This window comes from Leucopleurus acutus, assembly GCF_964270905.1.
Source record: "Leucopleurus acutus genome assembly, chromosome: 8".
NCBI lineage: Eukaryota > Metazoa > Chordata > Mammalia > Artiodactyla > Delphinidae > Leucopleurus > Leucopleurus acutus.
This window is the reverse complement of record NC_139151.1, coordinates 44,120,063-44,129,956: the sequence shown is the minus strand read 5'-3', so window position 1 is coordinate 44,129,956 and position 9,894 is coordinate 44,120,063. Positions and strand designations below refer to the sequence as shown.

The 9,894-nt window shown below is 36.5% G+C and overlaps 1 protein-coding gene across 1 annotated transcript in view; it reads right to left on the bottom strand.

Moving 5' to 3' along the window:
• Nucleotides 1-5,957: 5,957 nt before the first annotated feature.
• The window catches only part of NOX4 (NADPH oxidase 4), a gene marked incomplete at its 5' end in the record, with an annotated part of 146,394 nt that continues 142,457 nt past the window's right edge, over nt 5,958-9,894 (bottom strand). Inside the window, one exon of the mRNA XM_082843851.1 lies at nt 5,958-6,396. Within this exon, the coding sequence (XP_082699977.1) occupies nt 6,276-6,396 (121 nt within the window). The 3' untranslated portion in view covers nt 5,958-6,275. The remainder of the gene's footprint in view (nt 6,397-9,894) is intronic.

The window sequence follows — 9,894 nt, the reverse complement described above, 5'->3', positions numbered from 1 at the left end:
TGTTGGTTTTAATCCAGTAGGAGGTCTCAAAAACACCTGCTTTTCTCTCCATCAAACCTTAAATAAGCAAGTAACTTACAGCACCCTCCAGCAATTCCTAGCTCAACTGTCATAGATCAACACAGCTATCTCCAGCCACACTGGGCCTGACCAAAAATTGTCAAGAGGAATTCAGAGGGCAGTTATACTGGACAGACAGGTGACTTTGTTTATGGAAATGTCAGAAGAACAAAGGGAGATAGCGGTGCCAGTTTGCTTGTGAGTACTTCTTTACTTGCCCTGAAAATACAAATACTAATTCTTTCAGTTACAATGGAGTGTGACTCAGAAAAGCCTGTGTTTTCACTCTCTTGGAGTAGTGTTTTATTTTGACCGTGCTATCAAAAAACCTATTAAGAAAGGTTTGCTCGGGAAGTGTATCCTTCTTCATCACCCTTTCCTCCTCTCTCCCACATTCTTGCCCTACTGCATCCCTGTAAGTTTAGCAGAGGTAAATATTATTCCTATTTTTATGCACATGGTCTAATACTTTCCAGGGGTAAAGGCTACAAGTCTTCTGATTTCTAACCCAGGATCCTGTTCACTCCACACGTTGGAGGTAGCTGAATAAATAAAATGATGAAACTGGCACACTCTCGGGAAGAACTGCCGTCAATCATTTCCACTTTTTAAAGTGCTTTCTATGTTTCCCAACTCTGAATTTAAATTACATTTTCATGAAAAGAGAAGAACATATAGACAGTTTCCTGCTAACGTCATTTGGTAAGCAGATAATCGCCATCTTTAAATACGGATGTAATTGTACCTAGTGGGTACCCAGTTATGTGATTAAAGACGCCAAGCTGACTCAAGAGCTGGTATTTTCCTGACCTGGATAGTCCCTGGGAGTTTCTAGAATAAACTGTGTAGCACATCTAATCATGGAGAATGGAGTGCAACCCAGGTCACATTCCAACACATGTGTGGTAAGGTATTTCGCATTCCTTAAGGCTCAGCTGGAGAGGATACCCTGGAAGATTTAACTGCTTTCTCCCTAGCCAGTGGAGCAAGCAAGGCTCCCATTTTATGCCTTGTGGATATTTCTCACCAGTAAAATGAATTATATAGTCATCCTAAAATGATAACTAGGTTCAGATGAATGTGCTGATATAGCTGAACAGATACACTGTTATGCTACAGCACAGAGAATATCTTTCTCAGCGTCTGCGTTGTTAGGAAGATTTCATTCCCTGTGTGGAAGGATAATTGCTGAGAAATATGACCTTGCAATGACAGAACATCAATGTGCAGTGTATGTAGCTGCAGCAGTGCATGGCAGCCTCCGCTTCTTTATTGCCTCATATACTAGAGCATTTATGTGGTATTGGTTTTCACCTAAATATTGGGGTTGTCTCCAGGTCCACCAGTAGCTCATCAAACTCTAATTCTTATAGAAGCCAAATATAATTCTGATTAAAAGTAAAGCTTCTGCTAAAATTCTAGTAGCAATGAAAATGTGAAAGGATTCCTAAAAACAAACACTACATTCTTGACATTTCCCCAAACCAGAGTAATAGCTAGTTTTGCCCACATTTGAGCATCTACGTTATGGAAAAAAGCATAATCGTGTCCTGATCTGTTAAACAATTTCTCTTTCTCTGATTCCCTTGTTTTCCCTCCTAGTTTTGCTCCTATGAGGCATTTCCTGCCCTTACCGATTCTTAAATTTCAGTATTAAGATACCGCATTAACGTTATTGGGGATTTTGCAACAGTGTAAAATACAATAAAAAAAATCTATTTTCAGATTCTATAAGCAAGAATATCAAACTTTTGTATAGGAGAAAATAAAAATTCTGTGTATTTGCTTCAAAAGAATTACTGGTGTGTGTTCTAAAACAACATTGCTTAACTCTGCTAATTTTAAGTGATTCACACGGCCTTTTTTCTCTTTTCCCTTAATGGACCTTTCTTTGCTAAGTATTGGAAGTCTGCTTCTTTTCTTTGCAGAACCTCATCTAGCTAGCTTTTGCAACTCTGTCCTTTGAGAATACTACAGAATGAAATAAAGAAGTTGGGGTAATGGAGGGGCGATTTAGACAGAAGGAAGTGGCGAGTTCTCATTGTTCTGTGGCAGCTGAAGTAAATGTCGATCTCATTATGCTTGATTTCATTTATTTATTTCTTGTCTCAAGAGTTTACAAAAAGTTGACTTTCTTCTCCTGGACAAGAAGCATGTTATGGTCATGTGAATAGCGAACAACAGTCATTTGTTTTAATATCAACATTTCCCTGGGTGGTTAGAAAGCTGGTGAGGTTATGACTTCTATCTATCAATCAATTTAAAATTACAATATTAGCATTTCCTAGAAACTATACTATTACATATTTCTCCACTACAGACTTCTGGAGAATATAATCCCTTTATCATAATTGTCATATTTTAAAAGTGATTACCTAGAAATGGGTTCTAATATGCAAAACATGTAAGACTAACAAATTATAATCAGAAGATATATAGGGAAAAAGACTTATTTTCTGTATCTGAATCTGGAATTAACACTCATACTTTATTTTCCACGTAGCATTAAATAGAGTTTATAGGAGGTTCAAACTAACAGCTGTGACTTATAGATGTTTATGTCACAGGGAGGGGGAAAGTCCTTTTCAGTAGCAGAGATTAGAAAAGCTGGACTCCAGTTTCCACACTGTGACAAACTCAGTGGATGACTTGAAGCAAGCTTCCATCTCCATTTGGGTCTCAGATTCCTCAACTGCAAAATAAGAGCACTCCTAACTTCAGCATTTTATGTTTCTATAATATAACCAGATATGAAAGTATCCTGGACAGCACAAGAAAAAGAATCTGTTTATCATGAGTAGCACTTTAAAATGTGTCTCACGGTTTGTTTAGAAAAATCACTGTTCAGCTGAGTTTACCATCCTTAAGGAAAAAAGAAACAATTTTTTTTTTACTTAAAATTTTTTCTCCTTAATATAATGAACATTCTTTAGCACCAACATTACCTATTGATGACAACCATGGCCCGCTTACTTCTAGCAAGCCTCTTTAACAATGACTTATAATTTAAATCCATTACCTGCTGTGAATGCTCCAAGTGAACACTGATTTGGGGGGTTACAAGTAACATGGACATATGGATTAAGTCAGTTCAGCCTATGCTTTGTCTACTTTGCTTTTATTTATTTTTTATTTCTTATTTTTTATTTCTTTTTTGCGGTACGCGGGCCTCTCACTGTTGGGGCTCCTCCGTTGCGGAGCACAGGCTCCGGACGCGCAGGCTCAGCGGCCATGGCTCACGGGCCCAGCCGCTCCGCGGCATGTGGGATCTTCCCGGACCGGGGCACGAACCCGCGTCCCCTGCATCGGCAGGCGGACTCTCAACCACTGCGCCACCAGGGAAGCCCCACTGCTTTTATTTTTTTTTTGTTTTAAGTGCTTGCACTATCACAATCACCCTACTGGCATTTAAAGTCACTAAATAAAAAATACTATCAGTCATTTTACTTTTAACTTGAATTTAAAAAAACAAAAAAAAAGTAAAAAAAAAAAAAAAACCCAACAACTCCAGAAAGCAAGCCCTAAATGTATGTCTGGGGTGTGTGTGTATGTGAATCTGAGTTTAGTATTATTACTGATATGTGAAAACCACAGCATTCCCTTACATAAAACAGGAGATCCAAAAAAGATTAAAAACTGCATGGAAGATTCCAGTGGGTTCTTTGTTTTGGGGCATATAAAGAGAATTTCCTTTCCTTTGTCCATATAGTTCATGTCTTAGTATAATCCTATAAAAAAAGGATAGTTTCATCCAAAACATCAGAGAACAGAAAGGCATAGGATAAAAAAAAAAAGCACCGATAACGATGATTATTTGTTCAGAGTTTCTTAAAAAGGAACCCTTGCTTTTGGAGATTGTGGGCCCCCCAAAATTATATGTAATACTTTGTAGGTGTGTCATAGTATTCATTTTAATCAGGTTCTCAAAAATATACATTACTAAAAAGACTGCTAACTACTGACCTAGTCCAAAAGAGAAGTCTTCATCCCAGAGTGAGGAGCAATTGCCACAGTTCCACCACTAGCCAGTGTCACTGACAGCCCCAGAACTGAGATCCTCAAGGCCACTCATGTTAGTGCACACTCAAATAAATTGTGTTTCTTAAACTTGTGTCATCTTGTGAAGAAACTCTGCCTGCTTTATTTGTTGCAAATGTAAAGTCAGCTTATAGAGATTTCAAGGATACCTTTTCAATTTTAACATTTATTGCCATTAAAATTACTGTTTTAAGATTGGTCCGACAAGAATTAGCCCCAGAGAAAGAATCCCTCAAAACAAAACAAAACTCTCTTGTACATGCATGACGAAGTCTTAGTTTCATTCCTACTTACAGAAGCAAAAATTACCTATGTTTAACACTCAACGTTGGAACATCCGCTAGAATTTAAAATAGGCAAAGAAGCTCATCTAGTATAGCGGATCTACTTGGAAAGATCATTCTTCTTGAAAAGTTTTCCACCAGTTTTACTAAAATGAGGTGTATTAATATAATCACATAAATAAATTATAATTAGTAAAGAGTGTTGCATATCAAGCCTGTACTAACTCAAGTTTCTTTTTACCAGTTTTTCCTGTTATGTGTTTTTATGAAAATTATTTTTATTTTAGAAAGTGTTGTCATGATGTACTGGTTATTAAATATGCCTTCAGAGCTAAATCTGCAGGAACATTGCACATTTCCCATATCTTTTTCTGACTCACTTTCCTTCCGGAGAAGGAGAAGAAAGAGTTCCAAGGAGAGGAAGAAAGAGCTGTAAGTAATATGTTCATGGGCATTTAATGCTAGATGGTTTAACATGCTTGATTGCTACCGGTGAATCAGAGCTAAAAGATGACAGTAGCATCTATCACGTTATGTTATACCATGCAAAATTTTAACAAAGGCACGACAAGCTACACTGCTGATTTCAGCAATGTGCTATATTTGGTTGCAATTGATAGATGTCTGCAAAAGAAAATCACTAAATTGTAAAAATGCCTTAATTTTTAAGGTAGTGAATTATATTCTCTGAGCCGAGAATATAATGGCCGGGGAGCATAAACTGATAGGATCACACAGCACAGTCCTAACAGTGACTTTAAACTCGGTAATTCTTTATCAGGACCCAGAATACCAGACAGTGCAACAATAATATTCTTGATTCTGCACTTAAATTTCAATAAGCAAATAAAGCATTCCCTCCTGTATAAAGAATAAAATATAGGTTTCCTATTCAGGGTTGTGACTACACTTTCAATGTCTCCAGCATAAACCAATGTGTGACAAAAGAGAGAGAAATTATAGCTCAGTGACCTTGGCAGACATAACACCCTTTGGTCTTCAAAGTGCAAACTAAACAAAGCCCCTTAAGAGGCTATGATAAACTGCATTGGGAAAAAAAGTAAATAAAAATAATAGAGGCCAAAATGCTGAAAAAGGAAAAAAGTTATTAGTCTATATGTCCCTTTATAATTTATAGTAATGATATTTTCCTCATTAAAATGCAATAGTAATAGATTAAATAAATTGGGGATAGAAAGGACCGATTAAATCATTGTGTCTAACACGTGCCAAGGGAGGGCAGATTTCCCTAGACTAAGGAACAAAGAAGAAAGAAAAATATAAAAATAGGTATTATATCAACATCTGCAAAAGGTTCATTGAACATAAGTAGAGGTATTAGCATCAGTAGTAAGCAAGATTAGATACTGACACAAAGTACCCGTATCAATGGCGTCCTGTGCTGTATTTTCAGACTTCTAGTATATTTACCTGGAGCTTTACTAAATCAAAGCTTCTCTGTTTATACTCACGTAGAAAATGTAATCTCAGTTTCAATGAATTTTTAATTTTGTTCAATCTTGCATTTGTTCAACCAAAAACAATTTAAAGAGGACCAAAGCTATCAGCCTCTCAGTGAGCAACACCTTACTAGGGAGTTCTTGAATCTGCCATAAAAATCAACAGTGTGCATCTAATAGTTTTCTTTTAATTTGAGCAGTGAAAAGTGAATAATCACATCAAATATTCTTCAGGGCCTCTTTGGTTTCCAGATTAAACATGGAATGTGACCTGTCATCTTGCCACATTCTCTGCATTTCCATTTTAAATAATCATAAATAAGAAAACCTTGCTACTCTTTGGCATGACACAGTTGTTTGATCCAGCTGCATTTCAAAGTCTTAGAAATTGCACTCATTCCTTCTTTAGAGTCCTTGTTCATCTCAAAGGTTTTCAGCTGAAAGATTCTTTATTGTATTCAAATCTTGTCCCATATGAATTGTTTTGATTACTCAGTTTATGAAGAGTCTTAGAAATTGAATTAGGTCCACAGCAAAAAACACCAACTGTTTTCCTGGAAAGACAAAGGGAGAAAATGGAAAACCATGTGGAAAATTAGGCAGAACATGACAAGAAGTATCTTTTAGTAGCGTTTAAGGTGTTAACACGTTTAAGGTGTTAACACGTTTAAGGTGTTAACAAAGTTAACAAAGTTAATTTCTTGCTGCTTTGCATACAAATAATTTTCCAATTATTTTTTTTGCATACAAATAATTTTCCAATTATTACCAAATATAAGTGACCACCGGGAAGATATGCTTTTCATGCCAGAGATCAAGATCATTCAAAGGATATAACTATGAGCACATATTTGTTTATCAGACAGAGTGAGCAGTCTGCATGTCATTGATGAGGGCAGAAACGAAGTCAAGAGCTGCAACTGATAGCTGTCAACTGCTCCACATTTGACATATGAATAGATTTCTATCCACCTGGACCATATCAGTTCTTCTCATGCTAAATGTTTTACAGACATTTTTCCCCCTAAAGATCCCATGGATTTTCATGGGAAGTGGTGAATAAGCGTAAAGAAAGGAAAGCTATTACCAATTTGAAAGGATAATTTTAAATGACTAATTTATATCTACATTATAACAAAAAACCTACTAATCTGGATACATTTTCTTGTTTATTTATGTGCCACAATCATTGTAACAAATACCAAGCAGGTTTTATTATTTGCTATATTTGCTAACTTAAGATTTTGGTAGATAAATTATACATATCGCTAACAAATAGAATAAATAAATCCCACAAAATGATTACTATTTCACATTGATTTCCTGCAAAGTTTGTTGATTTGCATTGAATTCTTCCTATGATATCAAAATGATTGACAATTCTTATCATGTCTTGGACAAATCCAGTATGTATTCATTATCTGAGAATAATTGTTGCTGAAAAAAAGACAGTGAATCCATTTAAATGGGTACCAAAATTTATAATAAATACTGAAAAAAGTTTTATTAAAATTTTCACCTTGAAAACTGAAACAAAGAACTACAAAATAAACTTTTACTTGCAGCCATGATGGAGAAATAGGGGCTAGATTTACCCTCTGGAATTAAAAAAATAGGACAAAACAGATAACATATGAAACAATTATTTTCAGATACTGGACAACAGGCAGCACTGAACTGTCATCCCTGAGGAAAAAAGAAAAAACAAGGTGAGCCCGACAGCTATCTCTTCTTGTGACCTGAAGGCAATTTAGAAGCTGTAGCACAGAAGAGGGAAACTCATGCAGAGACTGGTGGTCTTACTGAGTTAAAGAGAAAAAGAATGGAGTTCATGAAGGCCAAAGCAGCTAGGACTTGATATCAAAAGAAAGAAGCTCTGGAGATCTGCAGAGGAGTATCCTCAAGTCTTTGGCTCAGTACTAATCTCCTCATATGTGAGAGGAAACCATGTGAAACTGGGTAGAGAACTACCAAGGAGCAGTAGGTCAAACAACTCTGAGTTTACGCAAGGCTGTCAACAATTCATATTCCCACAAGCCCAAATGGAAAGCTCTAAATATAACACATTGGCAATGGATAGTGTACTAAAGTTATTACCTTGTTTGCAAAGGGTAGGGAGGATGTTGGTAAAATTAGCCCAGATTGGAGGCTGCTCTGGACTCATACTAACAAAGCTTAATAAAAGCAAGCCTTGAAAAGATCAAACTGACGGACTTCCCTGGTAGTGCAGTGGTTAAGAATCCACCTGCCAATGCAGGGGACACGGGTTTGAGCCTTGGTCTGGGAAGATCCCACATGCTGCAGAGCAACTAAGCCCGTGCACCACAACTACTGAGCCTGCGCTCTAGAGCCCGCAAGCCACAACTACTGAGCCCGCATGCCACAACTACTGAAGCCTGTGTGCCTAGAGCCCGTGCTCCACAACAAGAGAAGCCACTGCAACAAGAAGCCTGCACACCGCAACAAAGAGTAGCCCCCACTCACCACAACTAGAGAAAGCCCGCATGCAGCAACGAAGACACAATGCAGCCAAAATAAATAAATTAAAAAAGAAGAAAGATCAAACTGAACCCAAGTAACAGAACTGTATGCCAAAAACAATTCCAACAATATTGAAAAGAATAAATAAAAATTTAGAGTTTGATGTCTAAACTTCAAAGTGTATAGCATTTAATAAAAAATTATCAGGAATGTGTATAGCAAGAAATTATGAACTATAACTAGAAGTGTTATGGGTTAAATTTTGTCCCCTTCCCCAAATTCATAGGTTGAAACTCTAACTCTCAGTATCCCAGAATGTGGCTGTATTTGGATATAGGGCCTTTAAAGATGTAATTAAGATAGAGCGATGTTGTTAGGGTGGACCCTATTGCAATCTGACTAGTGTCTTTTTAAGAGGAGGAAATTAAAGAGACACTAGAGACGCACATGCACAGATAAAAGACTGACCATGTGAAGAGGCAGCAAGAGGGTAGTCATCTGAAAGCCAAGGAGAGGTCTCAGAAGAAATCACTCTGCTAGCATCTTAATCTTAGACTTCTAGCCTTCAGAATAGTGAGAATATAAACTTCTATTGTTTAATCCATCAAGCCTGTGGGATTTTATTATGGAAGTCCTAGCAAACTAATACAAGAAGAAAGATAAGTCAATAGAAACGGGACGAGAATGACAGAAATGATGGAATTATTAGATAAGGTCACTGAAACAGTGATGAGAAACATGTTTCATATGTTCAAAGAAAAACATCGACATGATGAGAAAGGAAAAAAGATTTTTTAACGGCCTAAGTGGAAATGCTAGAGATTAAGTGAAATATTTAAAATGATAAATATACTGATGGGTTAACAGAAGAATAGGCACTGAAGAAGAAAAGATAAGTAAACTTGAAGATATAGCAGTAGAATATATCCAAATGGAAGCACACAGAGAACAAAAATTGGGCAGAAAAGTGAAAAGAGACTCAAGGTCCTGTGGGACAATACCAATCAGTCTTTCATATATGTAATTATAGTCTCAACATAAAAGAAGACAGAGGGAAAGAGAAAAATATATTTGAAGAAATAATTACCAAAATTTTTACAAATTTGATGAAAACAAACAGATCCAACGATCTAATGAACTCTAAGGAGAATATGCACACACACACACACACACACACACACACACACACACACACACTCATAACAAGATAAGGCAAGTTATAATAAAACTCTGGAAACCAGTTACAAAGAGAATAACACAAAAGCAGCTGACAGAGGGTGGGGGCAGAGACACACGACAAATAATAAATAGATGAAGGATAGACTTCTTGTCACAAACTATTTATGTCTGAAGGCAATGAAGTGAAATCTTCAAAGTGCTGAAAGACAAAAAAAAAAAAAAAAGCAACTATTCTATATCAAGCAAATTCTACACCAAACAAAAATAACTTTCAAAATTGAAGATAGAATGTAAACTTTTCTAACAAAAGGTGAGGGAATTCATTACCAGCAAACTAGCACTATAAGGCATATAAAGGGAATTCGTAGGAAAGGAGAATGAAATCAGATAGA